This window comes from Podarcis erhardii (assembly GCF_964252035.2).
Source record: "Podarcis erhardii genome assembly, chromosome: 14".
Lineage (NCBI taxonomy): Eukaryota > Metazoa > Chordata > Lepidosauria > Squamata > Lacertidae > Podarcis > Podarcis erhardii.
In genome coordinates this window covers 38,127,103-38,154,570 of record NC_138503.1, presented here as the reverse complement: position 1 = coordinate 38,154,570, position 27,468 = coordinate 38,127,103, and the positions used below count along the sequence as shown (strand labels likewise).

At 45.0% G+C, this 27,468-nt stretch overlaps 1 protein-coding gene across 2 annotated transcripts in view; it reads right to left on the bottom strand.

The window, feature by feature from the left end:
* NTN3 (netrin 3) overlaps positions 1–27,468 on the bottom strand; it is a 117,177-nt gene that overhangs the window by 3,238 nt on the left and 86,471 nt on the right. For both annotated transcript variants that reach the window (XM_081839777.1, XM_081839778.1), the window contains 2 exons: positions 25,331–25,384; positions 3,357–3,431 (listed from right to left, as the gene is read on the bottom strand). In XM_081839777.1, the coding sequence (XP_081695903.1) occupies positions 3,357–3,431; positions 25,331–25,384 (129 nt within the window). The remainder of the gene's footprint in view (positions 1–3,356; positions 3,432–25,330; positions 25,385–27,468) is intronic.

Sequence of the window (27,468 nt, the reverse complement as noted above, 5' to 3'; positions counted from 1 at the left end):
TCTGTTCCTACTGAAGTCAGACAGGTGTGTAAAATCCAGATATCTCATTGCTCGCCAAAACTGCATTTGTTTTTAGAGAATTAGTTTGAATCAATTATTCTGGATTTTATGATTTTATAGTTTGTGGGTGGGACTCAGCTGAGTCCCATCAGCAGAAGATCTGAGTGAGAGGAAATGTCCACCTAGCCCACCTTCTTGTTCTCACAGTGCCCAAGCAGATGCCTCAGTGGGAAGCCCTACTGATGGCTCTTCAACTTTAAACAGGGTTTGCACTGACCAGCCCCTTAAAGCACTTCTTAACAGAGGTGGTCAACGATGCAATAGCATAGCAACCTGCAATTCGTGGCAACTTGTTTTTACTCCATTCATAGTCATATCAGAGGCAAGCATTACAGGTTTCTGAGATTTGCACTCTGAGTCAAGGAATGCAGCTTTGGGTGACCTTCTCAAGGCAGTAGATCATCTGTTATCATCTCCATGTCTCTACGCCAAACCCTCCAAGCATCCCTATTTTCCAGGGACACTCACGGATTTACAGAAGCCATCCTGGAATGTCCAACTTTTCCTTAGGTCATCTCTATTTTCACTGGAGAAATGTTGGAGTTATGCAACCCCTGAGCCAAGCAGATAAGTACTATACAACCTTTAGAAGACATCTGAAGGCAGCCGTGTATGGGGAAGTTTTTTAATGTTCAGTTTTTTATTCTGGTCTTATACAGGTTGGAAGCTGCCCAGAGTGGCTGCAGCAACCCAGTCAGATGGGTGGGGTATAAATATTATTACTGTTGATATTATTATTATTATTATTATGGAATAGGACATTCATTGGAGAAATGTTGGAGGGTGTGCTACACTACTGTTGTTACTAACTGTTTTTGTGCTACAGCATTGATTTTTTTTAAATTATAGGATTCATGTTTTGTTTATATTGATGCCTTGTAGATTCTGACAGACCGAAAAGCAGGGAACACAAATGTATTTAAATAAACGATCTCTGATCACAATTATCTGCAAGGCTAACTGCCTTTGCAGAAGATATCATTTAAAAGCCAAAACACTTCTCGGCTGCCACCCCGTCTCACGTCCATCTTCCCGTTCCCTTCCACCTTGCCAAAAACATCTTTTCTGTCTGAGCCAAGGAGTTCCTGTGGGAGATCAATCACAAACCACAGCCTCTTTTAGGGATCCTCCCTCTGCTCCAAAGAGTGAATGTGCTTGTGTCAGGGTGATTTACAACCTGCCGTCAGGATGTCCTGAGTCCAAACTTCACACACATCCCATCCCATTCAAACCCTCTCACCCCACACACCTTGCAAAACAAGGGAAGAAGAGAGGGTACTTTTTAACATATTTGGCAGACAGGGAGTGACTGTGGGTTTAGGCAAGAAGGGGAGAGGGTCCAGCAAGTTTTCCTAGTTGTGTTTGTGTGTGTGTGTGTGTGTGTGTGTGTGAGAGAGAGAGAGAGAGAGAGAGAATTTCAAAGTGGAGAAATAGGGCAAGATCGGCAGCCCCTGAAGCCAGGAGCATGTAACAAGCACAGGAAACATGGGGAAGCCGTCCCATACTATTTTTTTTGTGTCATCTTTGCTATGCCACTCTTGTTTTGTCAATCCCTGTTTGGAATCTGATCACTGGGAATCAGCAAAACAACTTCGCTCGTGTCATATTGCTTGTGTAACAAACAGCAGGGCACGGGTAGGTTTGGATCCACTGAATTCAGTGCAGATCCCACTGGGAGGTGGATAATCTCCAGGGCCCAATCCTCAGAGCCCTGGAGTTGCTGTAGCAACCATCCCCCCTCTGCCACGATTCTCCACCATAGTCAGCTTGAGCCAGCAGGGATATATGGGGAGGAGGGGAGAGTAATGGAAGAGCTGGGTGGCCTTTGATGTCAGCATTCTGAGCACCCAAAGGCCATATCTGAGCTTGAGATATAGTCCGCATTTGCACGATACATTCGAAACAGTCATACCACATTAAACAGTCATGGCTCCCCAAAAATAATTCTGAGAATTATAGTTTGTTATGGGTTCTGTGAGCTGTGAGGATACCCCTAGTTCCCTCACAGAGCTACAGTTCCCAAAGTAGCTTAACAGCCAATCTTCTTCTCAGAGAATTTAGCTCTGTGTGGGGGAATAACACAACTCTCAGCACTCTTAACAAACTACAGTTTCCAGGTTTTTTTGGGGGGGTCATGATTGCTTAAAGTGGTATAATACCATTCTAAATGCAGATGGAATCTAACATATCTAGTGAAAATGACCTCACGAAGCAAAAGGTAGATTTCAGTGATCTGGTTATTAGTGCCCCCACCTCCATCACAGAGGTTTGATCAGCAGCTTGTTCAAAGACCTGAATCAGAAGCCAAATTAGTACTGTATATGATAATCTGGGCTCCTTCTGGCCTACTTAAGGCAGTAGAAGCCAGTCCATTATAGCCCAGCCGCTATCTGCCTAAGCCACCCCTCCACCTGCTAGCCTGCCTTCCTGCTTAGAACCAGTCCATCAGATGGCACTGCCTATCATCTTCCTCCTCTTTAGTCTCACTGTTGCTGCTGTAGAACTCAGCAGGGAGGAGGATGGAGAGAAAACAAGAATTATCTGGATCTGCCTGCCTGCTGTTGGCTCTGGCGCCACCTACTGTTGACCTCCCTGCTTTCCACCCTCCCACTGCCAACGGGCAACAGCTATCACCTGTGCAAGATACTGCCTAAAATTTGTGCTCAGGATCTCCTGCAAATTTTATTTAAAATTTTAATAGTGGCTGTAGGCCCCCTGAATAGGATCAGGGACATGGCACCAGGCAAGAAGGGTTATCTGTCTGTTTTGTCTGTGGGGTGTTGAGGGCATGGGTTTGTTTGGGAAAACAGTGTTGTGCTGTGGCCCCAATCTGATTAATGACCCTTTGCTGCTTCTATTTAGGTGAGAGAGATCGAGGTCCTGATCTCATCTAAAGTGACTCTAACATGTATCAGGAGGACTTCTCAGAGGCGGAGCTAACTGTTCCAGCACCTGGAGAGGCACACATGCTGTGCACCTGTGGGGGCGTGGCGAGCATCCCAGGGGGGTGCTGTCTGCAGCGCACATCCCAGGGGGGTGCTGCCAGCAGTGGGGCGGGGATGTCACCCCCCTCAGGGATGACACCCAGGGTGGGCCGCCCCCACCGCACCTCCCTTCTTCTACCACTGGGACTTCTGAGCCCAGAAATCTTACAGTCTGCAGCTGGTGCTTCTTAAATACTTATTTGGAAACCACTGACCAGAAGGTAGGGCAAGTTCCCAGATAGGAAATTCCTGGTTTGACCTTTACATTCTGAGAAACCCTTTTGCATTAGAGAAAGGAGAGCTGCTCCTTACCGTAATCTTTCTTGCAGTACTTTTTCATGTTAATTTTGTAGTTGCCTTTGGCTGGTTTGCAGTAGGAGTCACAGTCTGCAGGAAAATACAAGGGGGAAATACAATTAGGATGACAACTAAGAAGTCAGCAGGGCGGCAGCAACATCATAGTGAGGGATGGACAAAATTATCAATTTCTGTTTCTCATTCTTTCTAGTCATTTCCACAGTTCTCTGTATTGCTGCATCAGTTGCCAATGCCCACCAGCCCCCCCGACCATTCCCCATTCCCTCAGCACCCATGTGGTTGGGAGTACAGTGGTACCTTGGTTTACAACCATAATCCGTTCCGGAGGTCCGTTTGTAAACCAAAACAGGTTGTAACCCAAGGCGCGCTTTTGCCAATGGGGCCTCCCAAAAAAATTTGTTCGTAATCTCAAAAAAATGGGTTGTAATCCAAAAAAAAGGTTGCAAACCGGGGCACACACTTCCGGGTTTGACATGTTTGTAATCCAAAACGTATGCAAACCAAGACATATGCAAACCAAGGTACCACTGTAAAAGGAAATTTCTGCTTTGGACCCTAGTCATGCTAGGTCAAATGCCCTTGTAGTTGAGACTACACAGTATTAAATAAACAAGCAAGCAAGCAAGCAAGCAAGCAAGCAAGCAAGCAAGCAAGCAAACAAATGATATTTGAAGGAGACATTATTATTTAGAAGTTCAGCTTGTAAAACCCATTGAGCTTCAACAAAAGCTCTTCAAACCGCCAAAATGCAGCCTTTAGGGTGATGTTCAACTAAGTTTTTCTTCAGAGTAGACCCAATGAAACATGACTAAGTTAGCTCCGTTTATTTCAGTTGGTCTACTTATTTGAAAACCACCCTTAGTTTTTAGTTAGAAAAGCAAACAATCTTAAACTGTTGGCATGAAGTAGGAGCCAAAGAAAATGAAAGAAGTACCCAGCTTTTGCTTGATTTTAAATCATTCTTTTGACTTCCTGCACTAAACTTTCATTAAAAATAGTATAATTTGAAAGCCTTGCCATCAGCTCATTCCCAAGGATAGTTCATCAGTTGCTCTGGTGTTTTGATAGACAACATCACCTCTGAATAAAGTTCCACAATGGCAGTTCATCACAATGCATATAGCTAAGTGCTTCTAAGCTGGAGCTCATCTGGGAAAACAAGCTTGTGGAACACCTCTCTGCCTCTCTGCCTTGATAATAGAAGAGCAAGGAAAATTTAGCATGCTGCTGCTTGCATCAGCCTTCCTGGCGTGGGCCCTGCTGCCTCACCCCCAAGGAGGAAGTTAAGGAGGCAGTGGTTTTGGTCCCATCCTATGTTTGTCCCAACCAGTGCTGCTTCTGTTCTGCTGCAGTTCAGCTTCTGCTAAAACCTACATTACTCTATTCACTATCCACTATGGCCGAAATGAATTATGTCATTAACTTCAGTGCATTTCAGTGGAAGGAATGTATCAAAAGCAAAGTAGAAAATGATATAATAATTTATGCAACATTTGCGGACTAAAAAAAAATCCCACCACAACAGTGACTATTGCTTGTATTCACTTGCGGGGTTTCCGTTTCTGCCCTTGGGCGAATGTGTGAAATGCTGCATTTTCTGCTCCTGTTTCTGATGGAATTTCACAAAATCCCTACCCACAAGCAACACAGGCACCTGGCATTAAACAGCTTGTCCAAGTCAGGATCCAAACTCCCCTCCTTTCTTGGCGAACCCCAAACCTCCCCTCCCTCCCTTCCCCCATAAACATTATTTTAGTAATAAAAAGCAGAGCGACAGAGACATTTCCTCCCCCTTGTCCTCCCCCCACAATTCCCTGTCGCCTATCCTTTGAACGTCTCAATTTGCCTCTCTTCAAAGGTTCCGCTTTTTTGGCTGTGCTTCACCCCCCCCAATCTTTTTTCTAAACCCCATTTTTCTTCCTTCTTTTCTTCCTCTCTCTCGGGTTCCTTGGCCAGCTTGGCTGTGGCTGGCACAACCTCCTCTGGGATGGGGCACACAGTCAATGAAGTTCCCTTTTGGGGTTTTCTTTTTCTTTTCTTTTCTTGGTGCTTGTGAATTGCCAGAGGCTTTGGAGAAAGAAAGTTTGCGGGGGATGGCGCAAACTTATCTACATACCCACAACCTCTTGGGCATGCCAACTTTGTTGAGGAGAAAGGGCAGGGTCCCAGAAAGAAATGCGGCCCCAGCTGGGCCTCGGCTGCTCTTGCCATTTCCACTTTGCTCCCTTTTTTCATGCCGGTTTTTATGCTGCCTGCTCCAAATTTGTCTTTGCTAAAAACCACTCAGCATGGAGCTAATTCTGCCCCAAAGCAGAATGAGTAAAGCTATACAATCCAGACTGCCCCTTTCCCACCTTGGCCAGGCCTGCAATGGCCGGCCCTTTGTTAGCTTTGTTTTTCGCTCCCAGCTCCTGTTTTCATGGGGCAAAAGTGCCGAGCCAAACGCCAGTGAGCTGGATGACGGCAGCTGGGTCAGTGCACTGCCTTTTCTCCCTCCCTCGTTCTCTCATAGCACTTTCCCCCTCTTGCCTCTTTTCAGGGCTGTAGCTGAGTGGCAGAGCAACTGCTTTGCATGCACAAGGTTCCAGGTTCAATTCCCAGCATCTCCTGGTAGGGCAGGGAAAAGACTCACATAAAAAATCCTGGAGCTGCTGCCATTCAGCATAGATGATGCTGAACTAGACGGTCCAAAAAGTTGACTGCCCCCTCCCCACAATCCACCTGTCACCATCAAGATCTTCTGAAGTGGTGCTCAGAGATTTGGAAAGTCAGATTAAAAAAAGAGGGGGAGGAAGGTGGGGAGATAGAAAGATGAGGGGGGACAAAATGTTTTCTTTTAAAAGCATTAATTGGGGCAGTCCAAAAGTCATAATCCTCCAATCACACACACTCATCTTCCTGTCACTCTCAAGACCGTTTGAAGAAGTGCTCAGAGATTTGGAAAATCTGATTGACAGAGAGATGGGGGAGTTGAGGCACAGAATCCTGTGAGGCTGACAACAACAACAACAACAACAACAACAACAACAACAACAACAACAACAACAACAACATTTATTATTTATACCCGCCCATCTGGCTGGGCTTCCCCAGCCACTCTGGGCAGCTTCCAAAAAAAATATTAAAATACTGTAATACATCAAACATTAAAAGCTTCCCTAAACAGGGCTGCCTTCAGATGTCTTCTAAAAGTCTGGTAGTTGTTGTTCTCTTTGACATCTGGTGGGAGGGCGTTCCACAGGGAGGGCACCACTACCTAGAAGGCCCTCTGCCTGGTTCCCTGTAACGTGGCCTCTCGCAGTGAGGGAACCGCCAGAAGGCCCTCGGTGCTGGACCTCAGTGTCTGGGTGGAACGATGAGGGTGGAGACGCTCTTTCAGATATACTGGACCGAGGCCATTTAGGGCTTTAAAGGTCAGCACCAACACTTTGAATTGTGCTCGGAAACATACTGGGAGCCAATGTAGGTCTTTCAAGACAGGTGTTATATGGTCTCGGGGCCCGCTCCCAGTCACCAGTCTTTCAGCAGGCCCACCTACAGTAGCTTCAAAGTTGTGCAAGCTTTCCAAGTTCTACAGAACTTTTTGTACAGCAAAACGACAACTTAGGGCACAAGCTGTTGACGTCTTTGAAACTCCTGGTTGGGACAATGAGCTATCAGCTCCTTGCTTCAGACTTTGGCTGTTTCTTTGATGTGGCCAGAAAAGAAAGATTGGCTGAGTTCAAGTTCCTGTTGTCCTACTCCATGAGATTCTCACAGTCCCTGAATAGAGCTGATTGCTGCTGCTTACTCAGCCACTATGCCAAACTCCTCGTTCTAGCCCAGCCACTGGATGTAGTGCTCCTTTGATATGGTCAGTCTTAGCTGGAGTGAAAAAAAGCTTTGGGATGACCCAACAAGGAGGGCCTCATGACCCACCTGTGGGTCCCAACTCAGTGGTTGAATACCTATGTTCTAGAGAAGCTCACAGGTCATTGTCAGGCCTGTTAAAACCAACAATAATATCATTTCCCCTTTTGATTAAAAAACTTAATGCTGTTGCCTACATAGAGAGTCCCCCAAGAATCTAGAATCAACTTGGTCTTTTAAATGGCCCCGAAGCAGGGATTCCCATTTGAATTAGAAGACTCCTTCATATAAGAGGACTGTCCTCCATAATGTAAGGGGGCCTGCCCACACTGCCCCACAACAGGGTGTTCTTCTGACGGGGCAGGAGAATGAGACGGTTTATGGAAGACAGTAAATGCAGCATCAGAATCATTTTGTCGGGGAGAAGTTAACTTGCCACAGAAAGGATCCACGTTATCACAAATGAGAATACGTCTATTCATATCCACCAAGTCATTGACAAATGAGTTGATGCATTCGTGGCGCCCTTGAGCTGTGGGCTGCTGCAGCATGATCAGGACAAGGGAACGTGTCTAGCATAAATAAAGCCTAAGTGAAGAGCATAAGAAAGGAGTTGTAGGCACTGCAAAGGCGAGGTTATGTTTTGTTGAGTCTCCATTTGCTATGACTAAAATTTTTCTTCCAAAAGGCTGACTATATTTGGAGTTACGAAGATAGTTGCTTAGTCTAGTTTTGCAGGGAGAGGGAGAGGTTCCGAGCCAAAGACGCCCAGATAGAGAAACCATTTTTCATCGTTTTTATTTTGCATGTCTCTGAAGCGGCAGAAGATGTGGGTGTCATCGAACAGATTTCAGAGCTTACAGCAGCAACGGAGTGGGGGGCACCTTTTGAAACCTGAGGGCCCCCTTCCCTTTTGGGCAAACTCCAGGGGTGACACATGCCAGAGGCAGAAGTAGACAAAGCAACAAGTTTACTCTCACAACTCTCTCTGTCCACACAAGCAAGAAGCATCACCAGAGTTCAAGGACACATTATAGCCCAGGAGAAACACACCAGTTGCCCTCCATGAACAGATATCTCATAAACTAAAATTATCTAAAAGATGGATTTTACTTCTTGTGTGAACATTGAGGCACATGGTCAGTACCACCTGCATATGCAAACATGTGGCTCATCGAATACCTTATGGAACCTTTATTCTCAATAAAGATGGAATTCCCAGGTGAATAAGGCAAAGGTAAAGGACTCCTGGATGGTTACGTCCAGTCAATGGTGACTATGGGGTTGTGGCGCTCATCTCGCTTTCAGGCCGAGGGAGCCGGCATTTGTCTACAGACAGCTTTCCAGGTCATGTGGCCAGCATGACTAAACCACTTCTGGTGCAATGGAACACCGTGACGGAAGCCAGAGCACACAGAAATGCCGTTTACCTTCCCACTGCAGTGGTACCTATTTATCTACATGCACTGGCATGCTTTCGAACTGCTAGGTTGGCAGGAGCTGGGCAGAGCAACGGGAGCTCACCCTGTTGTGGGGATTCGAACCGCCGACCTTCTGATTGGCAAGAGGCTCAGTGATTTAGACCACAGTGCCACCCGCGTCCCTAGTGAATAATGCATTTATTTCTATAGATCTTTATTCTTTGTAAAGACAATATTTGTATGAGTTAATATTTTATTATCTCTTTGGAGCTGCACTGTATCTTCGTACTTTCGTCCTTCAGGCTGTGATGCTTTGTGTTTTATATTTCTGGATCTTTGTTTTATTTCTTTTTGTTATGTTTTCACTTTTTAAACACACACACAAATAGGTGAAGTATTAAATAGATAAAAAAGACACAAGGAGGGTGCAAAGCAGGGCTGGTGCGTGGTGTGGGCTGAGGCTGGGATGGGGGCTTGGGGAGAGTCCCAAAAGCCAGACAAAAAGGACTGGAGGGCCACATCTAGCCGCAGGACCTGAGATTCTCCATCTCTTCTGTAGTAGAGTATTTATCCAGATGGAGACAATAACATACAGCAGCTTCCTAGGACCACAGCAAACTGTGACCTAAATCACCTCCTTTTGGATTTGCCAAAGCTGGAAAGTGTGCACAGGTACTGTCAGAACTCCCTGCTTGATGGAAGATGTGCAGAAGGTTAAAAAGAGGGAGCAGGAGAAAGACAGACCTGGCAGTTGAAATGGTTCTTTCAGAAACCAAAAAGACCAAGCCAAACTGAGTTGCCAAGCAATCCAAATTGAAGAGACGCTGCCAGAACTCTTTGTGACCATAAATCTTTGTCCCTGTTTTGTATAATTTTTTTTAAGTGCCACAAGATGTAAACTAATCTGCTCAGTTAGAAAAACATGGGTTTTTAAAATATATATATATATAAAAGGGGGGATTGGGGCAATCTTTGGCAAGGGGTTTCAGTAGGGGGGGAAAGTTCTTAAAAGGACTGGAAATTATTACGATGATTATTTATAAAAGCTATAAAAATCCCCCTGTGAGTGTAAAGTCTGCACCACCCCCTCCTCTCCCCCAATCCAGAGCTCAGCATTGCCTTCCTATTCACACCCTCTCACCAGAGATGAGTCTTCCCAACAGACAGCAGGAACGTGACAGTGAAGAACATAGATGGTTCTGACAAGAAGGATGACTACAATCACAAGGACAGCTGAGGCAGTGGGGATCAGGATGGGTGAATTACTTTCACCTGCTACAAGAAAACCAGGGCTTCACTTGAGTCTACCAGCACCAAGCTAGGCTCTCCAAACCTACTTTCAGTATGAGACCTTTGCCCCTGAACTTCTTGTGTCAGATTTTCATGTTGTTCAGGAACGACTCTCAAGTTATCTGTTGGACTCCAAATCCCATCAGCTCCAGTCTGCATGACAGATGGTCAGAGATGATGGCACTTGTAGTCCAGCAACATTTGGAAGCACCATGTTGGCTGTCCCTGATGCATTTCTGTCCAACTCACCTGCAAAAGAAGACTGTACAACTGAATACAAGTCTTCCATGCAGGCAAGTCTCTCGTGCACCTGTCAATTGCCTTCTGTGCCACCATTCAATAAAGATAATGGTGGAACATAGAGCCTCTCTGCATGTTGCTGGACTACAGCACCTATCAGCTCTAGCCAGCAAGGCCAATGGTCAGGGATGGCAGGAGTTAAACTCCAGTGGTATCTGGAGGAGCACAGATCCTGCATCCCAGCAATATACCAAGCTCCAGTGGCAAAGGTCACAACTGAGTGGGTTTTGTGATTCTACAACTGCACTGTGCAGCCACAGAATTTGGTAACTGGTGCTATATAGCATATAGTCAAAGGCCCATACATAAACTATCAAGCACTGCAACATACACTGAGATTTCCTTGTGAAGAAGGATTGTCTCCCTAGGTACTAACTTTGGAAGGTCAACTTCAGGTATCTTGACAGACAGGAGACAAGCCACACCATCAAATTTCTGCTGTAGACTGCCTCTTTCTGTGATGCTTGCTTGTATGAGGCTTTGGGGTGACCTTTGGCTACGGGGTTGGGAAATTTCTGAAGTCTTTAAAAGTTGTTACACACTTTTGTTCTGGGTCATCACTCTGTTGCAACAGAAAATAAAGACCTGCCTTGCATTCTTCAACTGGTTCCTGCCTCTACTCATTCTTCTCCGACTGATAATGAACTTTGGGGATACTGGGCTGTAAAAGCCAACTCCATTTCCCCTTTCTTATATCAGTATCAATCCTTGGCTCTCAGGTTCTGTATTGCGTTCTTAGAATGCAAGAGCCCTGCTGGGTGAGGCTGAAAGACTCATCTAGTCCAGCATCCTGTTCTCAGTGACGTTCAGTAACTGGTATTCAATATCATACCTTTACTTCATTTAAGTGTTAAAAAGCAGCTCCGTGTGTTTGTGTTTGTGTGTGTTTATGTGCAGTGGAGGGGTGGGAGGCAACAGAGACCAGGAAAATCACATGGGGGAGAAAGGGTTAACCCCCCTTCCCTGGTTGCAAAGATCTAGATGGGTGGCGTCAGCTCCGGTTTCATTTACTATTAAAAACAATGACCCATGGATCTCTTAATGTCATCTCTTCTGGGTTTAGTCCCAAGGCCCTCCTTTTTAGGAAGAGCTTTTTTGAGCAGCTTACTAGAGCTGGCTACGTCTTATAGTGATACTTCAAGCTGTTGTTTTATTTGTCTTTGGTGGCTGTTCCATTTCTCTGTTTATAAAGTTTGTATGTATTTTATCTTAGTGGACTGTAATAAGCCTTTGGCTGGGAATCAGGATCTAAAAATGAACAGGATCTAAAAATGAATAATAAAATATAAATTAAAGATATGGGAGCCCTGCTCTCCCCTCATCTACCTCTCTCCCTCTGTGTGGGCCTATGTCCACACGTAGACTAACCATAGAAGACCATCTTCCAAACTGGGTTGCTTGCAAACTGACTTGATTTGTTTTGAGATAAAACGGATGCCAAAATAATGTGATCTTTGTGTGTATTTTTGAAAAAGGTATATTGCTGTGGAATTGGGATGGAAAAGACTCGTGAATGAACAGAGATGGTATGTTTCTGAATATAGTGGTATCTCGGGTTACATACGCTTCAGGTTACATACACTTCAGGTTAAAGACTCCACTAACCCAGAAATAGTGCTTCAAGTTAAGAACTTTGCTTCAGGTTGAGAACAGAAATTGTGCTCTGGCGGCGCGGCAGCAGTGGGAGCCCCCATTAGCTAAAGTGGTGCTTCAGGTTAAGAACAGTTTCAGGTTAAGTACCGACCTCCGGAACGAATTAAGTACTTAACCTGAGGTACCACTGTACCAGTTGCTGGGGGGTCACAAGTGGGGTAGATGCAGGGCTTTTTTTCCCAGCCGGAGCTCACCGAAGCTCAGTTTCGGCACCTCTCAGGTGGGTGCCATTACCAGTGCTTTTTTCCCTTAAAAAATGTTTAGGGGTACTCTCATTTTCCTACTCATATTAAAATACTGCCCCTCAATGAGGCCAAACTTAGATTCACAAAATGTTTAGGGGTATGTGTACCCCTGTGTGCCCCCAGAAAAAGCACTGGCCATTACCATTCTAAGAGAACAAGAGAGGAGTTTATGGTGAGTTTTTTTTCTTGAAAAACAGAGCTGGGTAGAAGGTTGTTGCATTCAGATCCTGTTTGCAGATTTCCCATTAGGGCATCTGGCTGGCCACCGTTAAAACACGATGCTGGACTCTCTCCTTTTTTGTGCTCCAGAGCTTTCCCTGCGAAAACCTGCTCTTTACCACTGAATCGGAGCAAACGGGAATCCGTGGAAAACACAAATTGCCATTTGTTCCAATTCAGCAGTAAAGAGCGGGTTTTCATGGGGAAATCTCCATAGCAAAAAGAAAGAGCTTCAAAGGCTGAACCTGTGCCTGGAAAGCATGGGACAAAATGTAAGTGTGGATAAGCCCTGCCTCTTGCATGCCTGGAAGGAGGACGGAGATGTATGGTATGTTCAGAAACCTCTGCTTTTTGTATGACTGGAATGCAACCTACTGTACAAAGCTAAAGGTTGCAGCCATTGGCTCTGTGCACTCTTGAATCTGGCTCCACCCACCACTGGGATGCAGCCCCCAGAAATTTGTCCATGAGGAAATGTTCCCCACTTTTGTGCTGTAGAGATGAGAGCTAGGAAGGAAGGAAAAGGATGAGGGAAGGAGAAATGGTCTGGGATTTGGAAAGGAGGAAGGAAGAAAAGGGGGAATGGAAAAATGGAAAGAATGTGATCAAAGGGGAAAGAAGGAAGGAATTCAATCCAGGATTTGGAAAGGAAGGATGTTGAAAAGGAAGGAAAGAAGACTATGAGAGCAAAAGAAGGGGGGAGGAAAGAAAGAAAGGAAAAGGCCTAATGATTTTCAAAACTCAGTTAATAAAAATATGCCTATGAAAGGCAGGAAATAGTTTGGGGAATTAGTAACGTAAGGAACTTTTTTTTTTTAAAGAAGGCTCAGTTTTGTGCAATGTACACTTCTCAGACTGTAAAATTAATTTCACTCCACATTTCTGTGAAGTGCAGAAAGAGAAAATGGAAAAAGAGCAACCAAAATTCATCTGATGTGGCCGGAGGTTGAGGGTAGTAATAGTTTTCCATGCAAGACAGTTTGAGGCTGGTGTGTTCACATGTATTCCAAGTATTCCAAGTTCCAAGTACTATATGGAATCCCTTGATCCTTGGGTATTTGAAAATACTTGCTCAACCATACATCTGAAAAATGCTCCCTGAATTGTTTTGGGGATGAATCCAGGGTGACGTGGGTTAATTGCCCTGTTTCAGGGGCCACATTTCAAGGCAACGGAATCCCCAGAGAATGCTGTGCTTTACCAGGAAGATTCAGAATTTTAAGTTTTCCCTGGTTTTACATACTTTTATTCAGACTTCTATAATTTCTTTTTTTGTTTTCTTATGAGATTTTATTTCATTTTAGTCACTCTAATATTTGTTAAGAGCAATAACCCCTCCCTCTTAAGGGGCAAGGTGTGATCTGCCCAGGAAATTCAGCTTTCTATGTTTGTTTATTTTGTAGTTTTTCTGGCGCCCTCCTTGTGGAACGCACTCCCATCAGTTGTCATGGAGATAAAGAACTACGGAACTTTTAGAAGACATCTGAAGGCAGCCCTGTATCGAACAATTTTTTAATGTTTGGTGTTATATCATGCTTTTAAACATGTTGGAAGCTGCTCACATTGGCTGGGGCAACTGAGCCAAATGGGCAGGGTATAAATAATAAAATTATTATATTTATTTCTGCTACCTTGTCTCACTGTTATATTGTTAAACTCTGCATTGCAGTGCTCTAAGGACTAGAAACAAAGGAATCTGAATGTCTCTCATAGAAGTCAATTCTGAAAGAAGGAGAAGGGCGTGCGATTGTGTAAACCAGGGATGTGGAACTTCTGGTCCTCCAGATGTGGTTGGGCTTCCATTCCCATCAGCTTTAGCCAGCATGGCCAATGGTTAGCAAGTGGGCAGGGCCGGATTAACCATTAAGCAAAATAAGCATGTGCCTAGGGTATCAAGGGAAGGGGGGCACCACAGAATTTTTCAGTTGCCGGATTGTTAACATTGATGGTCACGAATTGCTCGGTTGAGCATTCATTTTCTCAGCAGAAATATATTAAAAAACCCCAACAGAACAACTATGCAACAAGGCTGGCTGGATGCCTTATCGCTACTGAGTATAGAAGCAGATGGGATACATAAGATTAGTTTTGAGGATCTGATCAAAGACTTTTGTATGGTTTCATTTCAAAAAATAAAATTTTATTTCACGGCTTATTATTGTTTATATTTTGAATTAGAAATGATATGGGGGCACCAAAATCCTTTAAGTGCTTAGGGCCTCTAAAGGTCTTAATCCAGCACAGGGGTAGCCAACATGGTGCCTTCTGGGAAGTTGTTCAGACTAAAGCTTCCATCATCCCTGGTCATTGGCCATGCTGGCTGCGGCTCATGAGAGTTAACAGTGTCCAATGACACCTGAAGGGCACAACATTGACGACTCTTCTCTTAGCATAGGCACACATGGCTCTGTTTACAAGCTGCTTTGCTGCTTTCAGGTATGATGGATTGACTCACCGCTGTGTGCCACTAGCTTACTGGGTTGCCAACCTAATCAAACAGCTTGCTAACGACACAGAGGATTTGTTCCTTTCATTCCCTCTGGCAATTTCACTTTGGCCACCTTGGATCTTGGCGGGCGTCAAAGGTGCTGCTGCTGTAAGAACTATACCTGAAGCAATGCAGGAACACCAAGCCCAGGGGATGGAGATAGGGATGAGTTCTCCTGCTGCCTTGTCTAGGGGCAGCAGTAGACAGATGCCAGCCTCTGTGCTAAATGAGGCAGAAAGTTGTGTTTTGGTTTTTTTGCACCAACATGGTAGGCCTAAGACTGCTTGAATGTGAAGGGAAAGGAGGAAAGCAAGAGTCTATAAATTAAAAGCAAAGTCCATAAATGAGCTAAAGGGGCAAAGCGATGAGATTGCAAAGAGAAAGCTCAAATCAAACAGATTTCCAAATGCGGAAAGCTGAGGATCAGCTCACTCACGCTAGTGTATCCATCATGAGGTACAACCCTATAAAAGTGTCAAATGGGGTTGGACGGGCATCAGAGAAGCTGCTTCGTAAGCACCATGATCCCTTGCCAGCTTCTGGTCTGGCAAATTTCCCCTCCCTGCCCCCATCCATGATTCTTTCAAACTTTCAGAAAACCATACCATAGCTTTAATTCTACAGATTCTATCCTGCCCATTTGCGGCAATTCCCATGCAATGGTTGCCCGGCTGGAATATTAAGAAAACTGATTCATTCAAGGTGATCCGATATTGGGCTCGTCCACACGTCCACTTGTCTTGCTGTCCCCTCCCCCCAGGAAAACCCCCTCTTTACCACAGAATTGGAGGAAATGTCAAGCTGGGTTTTTCGTGGTTTGACGTTTGCTCCGATTCAGCGGTAAAGAGTGGATTTTCCTGGTGAAAGCAGCGTAGCAAACAGAAAACCACTCAGACTTGGGCCTAGCAAACACAAGAAAAGGAGAAAACCTCTTGGACCCATGCTTTCTAGGACAAGCAGAAGTGTGGACAAGCTCATTGCTGGCTAATTTAAAGCTGTCTTCTTGGTTCCAAAGGATAACAAAGCATTGTGGGCATCACCTTCAACTCCTGGTGTTATGGCCTGGCTATCTGAAGCATCAACAACTTCTATAGGGTCCTTTTTGAAGACTTGGATCATTAACTGAGTCCCTGCTCAGATCCCGTGGCCTTAGGAACATAGAAAGCTGCCTTATACTGAGTCAGACCCTTGGTCCATCTAGCTCAGTACTCACTGACCAGCAGTGACTCTCGGGGATGTCAACCATGGTTTATTCCCAGTCCTACCCAGAGATGCCAGGGATTGAACCTGGGACCTTCTGCATGCAAGGCAGATGTTTTACCACTGAGCTATGTTTCTTTCCCAACCTTGCAAGACAAAGCAAGTGTTAACTAGGCTTCTGCACAATGCCCTGCCAAGCAAGGTGGACTTCAGGCACTTGGTGAAGACATGACTCTTTAATAAGGGTGATTAAACAACATTTATGCTGCTGTAGGTTGTGTTTGCTTTAATGACTGCTCAATATGTTAAACTGTGTTTTATTGAGGTGCCTTTTTTGTATACGGCAACTAACAAATGTAATAAGTGTTAATCATAATGACGAATCTGTCAATTTTGATTTCACACAGTTTCTCGTTTTTTCTAATCTTAAATCCAGTTTACCCTATTTCTGCTCATGAATATATTTGCACTAGCTTTTTTTAAAAAAAGTTTGCATTGAAATTATTATTTCTGCCTATTTATATGCGTTTTTGCAAGCAATTTCCCCTTAGCAGCACCCATTTTTTAATGTTATTTCTATTAATACACACTTTTTTTGCAAGCACTTTCCATCAATATACACATTTCTGTGCTCACTCTTTGGTGAGAGAACTGCATTGCAAATTTCAGAGAAGTGTGGGTTTTGAAAGAGAGCTGTGTTTTGGCTTGTGAATTGCTTTGCAAAGTGGAAATCTGAACAGTAGCACTGGGGACAACATGCCATCAGATTATATTCTGGGCTCCTATAGAATTCGTCTGACGTTCAAGGTGCCCTGTTCATTTTTTCCTCTTCAGGGAGGGAACCCCCCCCCCCCCAGCACACATCAGAGAGGTTGCATTGGGGGGTGGGGGGAGCTCTTTAACGTTTGCTAAGTCTGTGCTGCTCACCTGTATTGTAACATAAAAGCTTTATTGGAGCAGAAGGGGAAAATAAGATTAGAAACAGACGTCAATAAAATGGCTGCCCTCCCCCACCTCACCCCGCCGCCCCAACTCTTTCCTCCGTGAACCTACTGCCAAAGCAAGCCTCTCCCAAATTGCCTTTTTCTCTCCTAAAAAACCATGCTCTCCACATCTGCGTCTCTCCCCTACAACCTGCCTAGCACCTTTATTCCATAGCACCCAAACTCCTTTTTCCACTTAAGCAAATCTCAGTGGCCTAGCTAGGCACCTTCACCACTACCAGAGGAATGATATGAATGCAGCACTGCGCTTGGCGGGGGGAACCCATTTTGTGGCATGCATCCAGGTGGGCACTGAAAGGAAATAGGTGCCATTTGGTGTCAGGGTGTATGAGCAAGGAAAAGACACAGGCAGAAGACTGGTGTGTGTGTGTGTGTGTGTGTGTGTGTGTGTACACTTTCTTTCTTTCTTTTTCACACATAAAGCCTGTGTGAGTGTGCAAAGCTGGTGCTTGAGAAGGAGATGGTGTGTGAGATTGGGTGCAAGAGAGAGAAACTGTGCACAACCTTTCTTTTCTTTTCTTTTCTTTTCTTTTCTTTTCTTTTCTTTTCTTTTCTTTTCTTTTCTTTTCTTTTCTTTTCTTTTCTTTTCGAGGGAGGTGTTCTACCTATGGCTGTCCTGCAGATTTTAAACGTGTCTCTATTGTGCGTTTGTGTGTGAGCCGTTCAACAAGATAGAATGAGGTGGCAAACTGAGGCGGCGATTGCAGCTACAGCCTCTAGTAATTTCTGGACTTTGGTTTGCGGGGGACTTCTGAAAAATTCAGATTCCTAAGCAAGCCTTCATCTGTGGAAAAAGTATGTGCTGGCTCAACAATCAGCAAGTTAGTAGCATGCCCAAGTGAGCATACATGCAGGTGGGGTAGATTGAAAAGGTGAGAGGTGGAGAGGCCTAGCATGTGTATATCAGCGGCAGCTGAGTAAGTGTGGATGTGAAAGAGAAAGTGGAAGAGATCCATAGTTGGCATAACAGGAAGGCTGCTGGGCTCCACTTCCATTAACTTTCATGAAATGTTTTTCACTCTTTGAACTTGGCACCGGCTCTCTATGTGTGTCTCTCCTCTGCTTGTATAATATGAAAGAAGAAAGTCCGAGTGAGTTTGCACATCTGGTTTATTTCTCCTGCCTTTTTTCTTTTAAAGGAATATTTTGTTTTAAAAAGAGATGTAACTTAATTAGGTGTTATGGCTGCAAATCTTTTTACTGCCGAATTCCTTCAAGAGCCATACACGGTAGAATGGTGGGCATAACAAAGCATTGAGAAGTGTGTGTGTGTGTGTGTGTGAGAGAGAGAGAGAGAGAGAGAGATCCCCATCTGAAATCCTGGAGAGCTGCTGCCCTTCAGTGTAGACACTACTGAGCTAGACAGAGCCAATGATCTGACTCAGTAATTGGTAGAGCCGTGAGTTCAAGCACCACATAGGGCAAAAGATTCCTACATTGCAGGGGGCTGAACTGGATGACCCTTCCAACTCTACAATTCTATGATTCTAAGACGGCTTCCTATGTTTCTATGAAATGTGCCCCTGGTCATCCAATTTGGGCTGATGCAGATAGTTCATGCAAATTTTACTCCCTGTTTAACAACATCAACTTCTTCTTTCTATTGTTGTTGTTGTTGCTGCTGCTGCTGCTGCTGCTGTTGTTGTTACAATATTCAGTTTCTTAGTTGCCTTATAAGGGAAGTCTCTAAGTGACTTTTCATACCTACCTGCCCTTGTGAAATGGGAGTTCTTACTTCTATTTGTGGTTTATATTAGACAGAAGTGTCAGGAATCAGAGAGAGAAAGAGACAAAGCTGGAGAATGCAACAGAGGATGGTCCATTAGGGTGAAATGGGGCACTGCCCCACCAATCTCAGGTTGCTTTCTTGCTTTCAACCAGTTGTGTCAGCTTCCTCTTCCTTGGTCTAAGTACTGCCCTTGCAGAACTCAGCAGGGAGAAGTATGGTGATAAAACTGGAATTAATTGTCTCCACCTGTCATTGGTTCCTGCGCCATGTACTGTTGGCTCCCTGCCTTCTGCCCTACGAGTCCCAAAGGGCACCAGCTACCAACGCTGGAGATTGGAGGTGGGGATATATTGTTGGACCCCAACTCCCAACAACCCCATCAATGTTTAGAGGTCCACAAATTCCCCATCCCCAATGTAGATGAATATAGGAGATGGGATAGGAGAGTGACAGATGGCGGTGGAAATGGATAAAAGAAACTGCAGCAGCAATAAGGTAACAGCAATTAAGTGGGGGTGGGAGGAAAGGTCATCTATCTCTAGAAGATAAAACAGTTTTGAGTTGGCATGGGCAGAGCCATCTAAATCCCTGGCTGGCAGCAGCAGGGTTTAACGAAACAGCGTAGCCACATCTGCATCCATCGTTCTGGCTAGAGTGAAAGTCAGGGGGCAGGTGGAAGCTGCAATTCCACTGTGCCAGTTCCCAAACGGACACAGTGAGGAGGCCTGGATGGGGCTGGTGGCTGTGATGTGAGGGCAGCGGGCTCAGCTGAGAATCCAAGGGATCCCTTGCTGGCCCAGGTCTGCCCCTCCCCACCGTGAAAGACCCAGCAGCAGTGGTTTGTGCACACTATATGGGCAGGTGCACTGAGGCACCTTTTGGCAGCAGAGCTTGCTGTAGTGGCAGAGGTGGTGGATGCAGGCAGGGCTGGGTGGAGGGACCCTATTCTTTCTAGCCTGGCAGACTGGAGGTTTGAGTTACAGCCTAAGAGACAAAAGGGCACTGTCCTTAACTAATCCCATTATTGCAGAGCCACCACACAAAAGGTCATGTCCTGGCTCTCAACCTGCTTAACACCTGATGGGGGAAACGGATGGTGACCTGATGGAAGAGGTTCCTATGGAAGACGGCGGATAGGCATGAACATCCCTCTGCTCACTGTGAAAGTAGTATAATCTTCTGTGTGCCCTATGTGCTAGAGTTTAGAAAGGATTCCTCCTCTGTACACACTGCTCACTTGTGATCAAAGTGACCCTGCCACTGCCTCCCACAAAGGGCCCAGAAGGGCAGGCAGCAGAGACACCCCCAACTCCTCAGGGGAGCATTCTTCCACACCAGGAAGGAGACAGGGACTGCATAAGCTATGGAGGACCATAGCTCAGTGGCAGAGCATCAGCCTTGCCTTCAGAAAGTCCAAGGTTCAATCGCTAGTATCTCTAGGTACAGCTGGAAGAGACCCCTGCCTGAACCCTTGGAGGGCTGCTGCCAGTCAGTGTAGACAATACAGAGCTAGGTGGACCAATGACCTGACTAAGGCAGCTTCCTATGTTCCTAAGCCCCAGCATTGCCGGTGGGGAAATGATGCTCTTTTCATCATTTTCCATGGGGGAGAAGGGCCTCCCTTTTCTCTAATTGAGGGACAGCCACCATGGTGTCTCACTCTTAATGTTGGAGACTACAACTCCACCATCCATTGGCCATGCTGACTGGGACAGTCCAAAACATCTGGAGAGGGCACAGTTACCAGCCCTGCCCTGTAACTTGACATTTACAGAGCAGGAACTAGACGTGCAGCTTCCATTTTCAGCCATAAACATTTATAGTCAGATGGGGCCTGAGCCTGAATAGAAGCCAAGGTGGGTGGTGTTGGTGTTGGGAGCCCAAATCATTCCTCTTCATCCGTGCAGCCCTTTCCCCTTATTAAAAACCAAAAAAACAAAACAAAACACCAGTTATTTCATCTCTAAAGGCTTTCTAAACATACAGCAGGTGTGTCAGATTCTTTGAGGTGTCTGGTAACAGTGCTCTATTTGTTTCAGTCCCCTTGCCTTTCAGGTGTTCAACTCTCCCCCTCCCACTCCCTTTACTAGCCCCCCACTCCACATAGACCAGCCCAAGCAACAGCTTTCTCCCTCCCCCTCTCCTTATGTTGAGAAAGAGAGAGAGAGAGAGAGAGAGAGAGAGAGAGAGAGAGAGAGGGAAAGATCCTAAGTTCAGACAGCTCTTGCTTGTCATTTTTTTTGTTGGTTGTTCCAGTCACTCTCTCTCCAGATTTAGGCCACATTCACACCACACTTTAAAGCACTATGATATCACCTTAAAATTAATTAATTTGTTAAGGGTGCTGAGAGTTCTTAGGAGACCCCCTATTCCTCTCCCAGGGCTACAGTTCCTACAGTAGTTGCTAACAGTCAGTCCCTCATCAGAAGGAAGCCAGCTGATTTGTGCAAAACCAAAAAATGATTGCGTCCTGCGATCTGGTGCGAGCCAGCTGACTAGCGCCAGAGCAAAAAACTGGACATTCCAGGTTCTAATCAGAAGCAGGGATGTCTTCTGTAATTCCCGGATGTCCTGCTTAAAATACTGCAGGTTATAGCCAATATTAATCTGCCTCAGAGTAGACCTGTTGCAGCTAACCGACAGGCCTAATTTAGGTTCTTTCATTTCCCTGTGCATAGCTTTTCATTTCTGTATATAGCTCAGGATACAACCCTGTATTTTAATTTATAATTATTATCTCTAAATATGAATATGAATCAGCAGCATATGGAAATCTTGCAGAGCCAAGTTTACGAACAGACTTTTAAAGGATTATGTCTTTGGCTGGATTTTTTTAAAAAAATTAATATGGATTTTATTGTCAACACTTGTATTCTGGTTTGTCAGATACTGCAAATGCTTGGTAAATAAATAAACAGTTCCCAGTTCGAGCCTGAGGAAAAGGAGCACAGAAGTGGAAACGGTTCAGCCTTAATATCTAGGTGATCTCAGGCCTCAAAGAAAGGCCCCAAATATGATGATGTAACTCAGCATCAAAGAGGCTCCCCCAAGTCACCTAGAGAAATTCCACCTCCATCTTTGGGAAATGAGTATCACACTCTCGGGATTCTGTTCATATTAGATGTTTTGGCACTAATTCAGCACAGCAGAGGCAAGGCAATGTTCTTGGGGGGTTGGCCTAGATGACCAGCCTTAGGGTCCCTTTCAACTCTACAGTTCTATGATTCAACTCTGCTGCTTCCTCCAAGGACCTCAAGATGGTATATACATAGTTGTCCTCCTCCCCTCTTTTTTCTCACATCAACCCTGTGAGGTTGGTTAGGCTAAAACTGAGTGACTGGCCCAAATCTACCCAATGATTTTCATGGCTGAGTGGGGATTTGACCCCTGTTCTCCCAGATCGTAGCCCAACAATCTAACCTCTGCACCTCTGATATCAACAATCTTATTAAGTACACTGCTTAGTTTTGTGATTAAGTAGTCTCTATACCTTTCTAAGTGGGATGTGGGTGGCGCTGTGGGTTAAACCACAGAGCCTAGGACTTGCTGATCAGAAGGTCGGCAGTTCAAATCCCCACGACGGGGTGAGCTCCCGTTGCTCGGTCCCTGCTTCTGCCAACCTAGCAGTTCGAAAGCATGTCAAAGTGCAAGTAGATAAATAGGTACCGCTCCGGCAGGAAGGTAAACGGCGTTCCCGTGCACTGCTCTGGTTTTGCCAGAAGCAGCTTAGTCATGCTAGCCACATGACTCGGAAGCTGTACGCCAGCTCCCTCGGCCAATAAAGCAAGATGAGCGCCACAACCCCAGAGTCGGCCACGACTGGACCTAATGGTCAGGGGTCCCTTTACCTTTTTTATACCTTTCTAAAAATAAACAAATGACAACACACATACACACATACACACATCTTCCCAGCACAGAGTGAGGCTGCAACCCAGTTACTTGCGAGTAAGCCCCATTGGATCCAATAGGTCTTACTTCTGCATAGACATGGTTAGGAATGTAGTGTTAACTCAGCTACTGCATATCTCAGGAGAGTGGGCACTCAGGGCCTTTTCTGAAAGCAACCTTGCTTAAAATTTCTTCAAGAAGCAGCTCCCCACCCCCGCCTTGGTTTTCCTATCCCAAGTACCCAGGTTCTCCCAGGGTGGACCCAGAATATGGCTCTTCAAAGTGTATTCTGGGAAGCAGCAACATACTCTGCACATATTTGAACTAGAAGCAGGCGTTTATAAAAAGAAAACCACAGATAATTCTATGGACCACTTAAGCAGACTTCCTCTGCTGAAAAGTAAAAATAAAGAGCCGAGGTTTTTCATCAAGTTCCTTTTATATTTTTCCAACTAAAACTTTTCATAAGAGCCCTCAATATATTTTAAACAAAATCTGAATCTTTCCTTCCCAAATGTATCTTGGAATGAAGATATACAGAAACTCGGTCCACACCTCCACCCCCTTTCCTGAAGTGTCCCTTCTTTGATGTGCCTAATTAAGAGGCCTAACAGCCAAAAAGTGGCGGGGGAAGGAGAGAGGAGTTTCGTTTTGGAGGAAAGTAGGGAGTTGCCATGATTTTATTCCCCATATTTTATTCCATCAGGGCATAGGACATGCAATGCAAATGGGGGGGGGGGAGGGATGTAGTCAGTTACATATCATTTGCAGACTGAAAGCAACCACAACCGGATCGATTTGCTTTCTGGACATAGGATGAATACACAGACATTAGCAATTTCTGCCCCCGTGGCCATTTTCATTGGAATTCTCTGACATTTCTGTTCAGGGGTGACGACGAACTCCCTTCCTTTGTATCAAGCTGGGAGGGGCAGGCAGGAAGAGCAGAAGAGAATGGCAAAGGGAAAGTTTTCGCAAGCGATTCAGCAAGAAGTCCACGTAATGGGGCAAAGCGAAAGAACCTTCCCACTGAATTCCTAGCACAAAAGAGCAATTGTGCTAAAGGGTTGGTGAGAAGGGGTGGAGGATAAGGAGAGATTGCTAAACACAAGTGGTGGTTTTGGTTTGTTTGGCTGTTGTTGTTGTTCTAGGTAGGATGCGGGGCTCTACATGTGCCCACATTGGACAAATGGGGCATGAGCAGGTGGCCTAATTCAGAAGGACTGCAGGTCTTTTAGAGCTCTGCAACCCTGCTTCTCACCGCGTCTCACCCACCACATTGTTCCAGCTGCAGCCTCCACCTGCAGTTTCTGCGCACAGGTCTGATTACATGTCCAAAGTCCCAGACAAAGAGGCCCCCATGGCGCATCATTCTGCTCTGTGGCTGGGGAGTGGGGGTGGGGGAGATGTCTGATTCAGTCCGCATGTGAAAGCCAATCAACCTAATTCACACTTTCTGAAAACAATATGCAAACTGAAACATAGCTATCCTATGAAATTCACACTTCTCTGAAATTTTTGCAGTGCAGTTCTCCGTTCGATTAACGGGCACAAAAATGCACATAGTAAGGTAAAGCACGCCTTAATAATAATCATAATAATGACTGCATTCGTGAAAATAGCATAGAAAAATGCATGGTGTGTTTTTGCAAACGTATAGTTTGCAGCAATCCGCCTGATAGGAGCCGAACAGCATGAAATTTAACTTGAAAACTTTGAGGCACAGAACAGAGAAACGAGGATCCAGCCATCCCTAGTAGCAGCAGAATTTTGAGACAGAAATATTTTCCCACAGGTAACTAATGTGACAGCCAAGAACAAAGAAGAGGAATCTCTTGTGCCTGGGAAGAAGAAATGGGGATGATGGACAACACTTGATCCCCAGAAATGCAGCAGGAGGCAGTGGATTTAGAACCACATCTGCACCTACGGCCTGCAATTTAGCTGGTGGAAACCTGGTCACTTTTGCCCTCGAGCAAACTCTGAGGCTAGGAGCAGTTTTGGCATCAAAATTCCAGCTGACAACCTGAGAAAGGGACACAGAGCCTGTGGCTCTCCAGATACTTTTGGTCTCCAACTCCCTTTAGCCCCAGCCAGCCTGACCGACACAGGAAGCGGCCCTATGCTGAGTCTGACCATTGTTCCATCTAGTTCAATAGTGTCTAAAAATGCAATAAATACATAGTTTATGTGGAGGCGGTGATGGAAAGATACAAAGGGAGCAAAGGAACAGATGAAGTGAATGGCTGCAGTTGCACGGAAGATCATCTGCCTTGCATGCAGAAGGTCCCAGGCTCAATCCTCAGCATCTCCAGCTGGGGATGGGAATGTACTGTCTGAAATCTGGGAGAGCTGCTGCCAGTCAGTGTAGGCAATGCTGAGCTAGATGGACCAATATGTCTGACTACATATAAAGCAGGTAGCTTTCTACGGTCCATAACTGAAAGCTATAGGAAGTTTTGGACACACATTTGGAGAGAGAAAACGATGGAAGAGCTCTGAGTGCATCAGTTCCACTTCAGAAACAAATCCAGGTTGTTCAAATCTCCGAAATCTGGGCAGACATTCATGCAAGCATAATTTTTTTTTGAAGCATCCCCTAAAGTTAGGCTAAAATAAAAAGTTTACAAAGCCAGGGCAGTCTTCCCATTTTTGCGTTTCAACAGAATAAACACTCACCTGCTGGTTCTTCTGTGCTAGTGACCACAGAGGTGGGGTTGATGGCAGGAATCTCTGGAAAAGAAAAGGTGGAATTTCTTAGTTGGCTTGAGCATGTGTGTGCTCGCCTGGCCACCGTCCCTTCCCACTTCCAGCAGACAGGTTTGAGAACTACATCTGCAGAATCTAGAGGAGTGTGGCTCTTGAAGGATAGCTGTGTTTCAGTTTGCAAATTTGCACATTAGCTGTGAGCTGATCCAAATTTCTCCTGTACAGTATCTCTAGGAACCGCACAGTCCCCGAGGCAGGCTCCAGACCTCAGGATGAAGGGGACCCATGCAAAGGAAATGTCAAGGAGGATGCTGAAAACAAAAACAAGTCCAAAGGCAGATGATGATACAGCCACCACTTTGTTGAAGCTAAGCAGATGTAGGTCTGGTCAGTGCTGAGATAGAAGGCTGTCTGAGGACCGTTTTTTGCTTTGTTGCTACTGTGGGTAAGGGGTGGGAGTTTCTTGTTGTGGATGCTTGTGGGTAGCAATTTAGGCCCCTCAGACTGAGAGTCTTGGTGGTTTGGAGGGTGGGGGTGAACAGAGTGAGAGTCTGTTGGCATAGAGTGGGGGCCTCTCTGCCTCTCCCACTCTAGTGGACTCCCGTAAATGAAAAATGGGTCAGATACGGTTGTTAAGATCACCGGTTGTTTAGCTGTTTCTATATGTTTGAATGTTTCATTTGTTTTTCCTAGGTATTTCGTTCGATTGGAAATATTAATTTCTGTTGCTGCAGTTTTGCTTGTTTACCTTATGATGGAGTTGTTTATTGGACGTGTTTATATGATTTCGTAATTTTAGTAGATTGCTTTTCACTGTTTATTTTTATTACTTTGTTCCTTGCTCGGGGATTGGAAACATTCATTAGAGAGCGGGCATTAAATATAAATTATAATAAAATAAATGTATGCCACCTTGAGTTCCATGATAGAAGAAAGGTGGGCTATAAACATCTGAAATAAATAGCTCTAAAATGTCACTTTTTGGTTGAATGCTTATCTTCAGTAACAAACTGTCAGTCTCTATTACATTCTTCTGGGATTCATTGGCTGCCAATTATCTAACAGGCTACGTTCAAGTTGCTGGTACAGTGGTACCTTGGAAGTCGAACAGAATCCGTTCTGGAAGTCCGTTTGACTTCCAAAATGCTCAAAAACCAAACTGCTTCTGATTGGCTACAGGAAACCGTGGACGCCCCATCAGACATTCAGCTTCCAAAAATAGTTCGCAAATCAGAACAGTCACTTCCAGGTTTGCGGCGTTCGGGAAACAAAACGTTAAAAAACTAAGCTGTTCGAAAACCAAGGTACGACTGTATTGGTGTACACAGTGATATAGAGCTTGGGACTTGGCTACCTAAAAGATCACCTCATCCCTTACATACCCAACCAATCACTTCATTCTGCAGGAGAGGTCATCCTGCAGAATCTACGCTATCAGAAGGCTCATGCCACACAATGTTGGAATCAGGATTTAAGCCAGGGGTCAGCAAACTTTTTCAGCAGGGGGCTGGTCCACTGTCCCTCAGACCTTGTGGGGGGCCAACTATATTTTGAAGGGGGGGAAATGAACAAATTCCTATGCCCCACAAATAACCCAGAGATGCATTTTAAATAAAAGGACACATTCTACTCATGTAAAAACATGCTGATTCCCAGACCGTCCGTGGGCTGGATTGAGAACGCGATTGGGCCGGATCCCGGGCCTTAGTTTGCCTACCCGTGCTTTAAGCGTTGCAACACCTGCCTTTTCATGCTTCCTCCCATTACACAGACACTTTCTATTGTTTTTTCAACACCTGCTAAAGTCTTTCCTTCAACAAACCTTCTAAAAACTTTATCCCAGTTGGTATCTGTCTTGGATTTTAATAGATTTTATATATGCCCTGTTGCTTTAAACCATATAATAGGCAACCAGTTCAACTGTTTTATAGATGTAACTTTTTTTATATACATGCTATTACATTGTAAATCACATCGGCATAACTGATGGAATGGGATTCATAAACAAAATAAATAATGGCGATGCTAATTATCATCCTTTTAATGTGTGCGTTTTTTTAATGCTCTTAAAATGTTTTTAACTTTTACATTTTATTTTCACTTTCTTT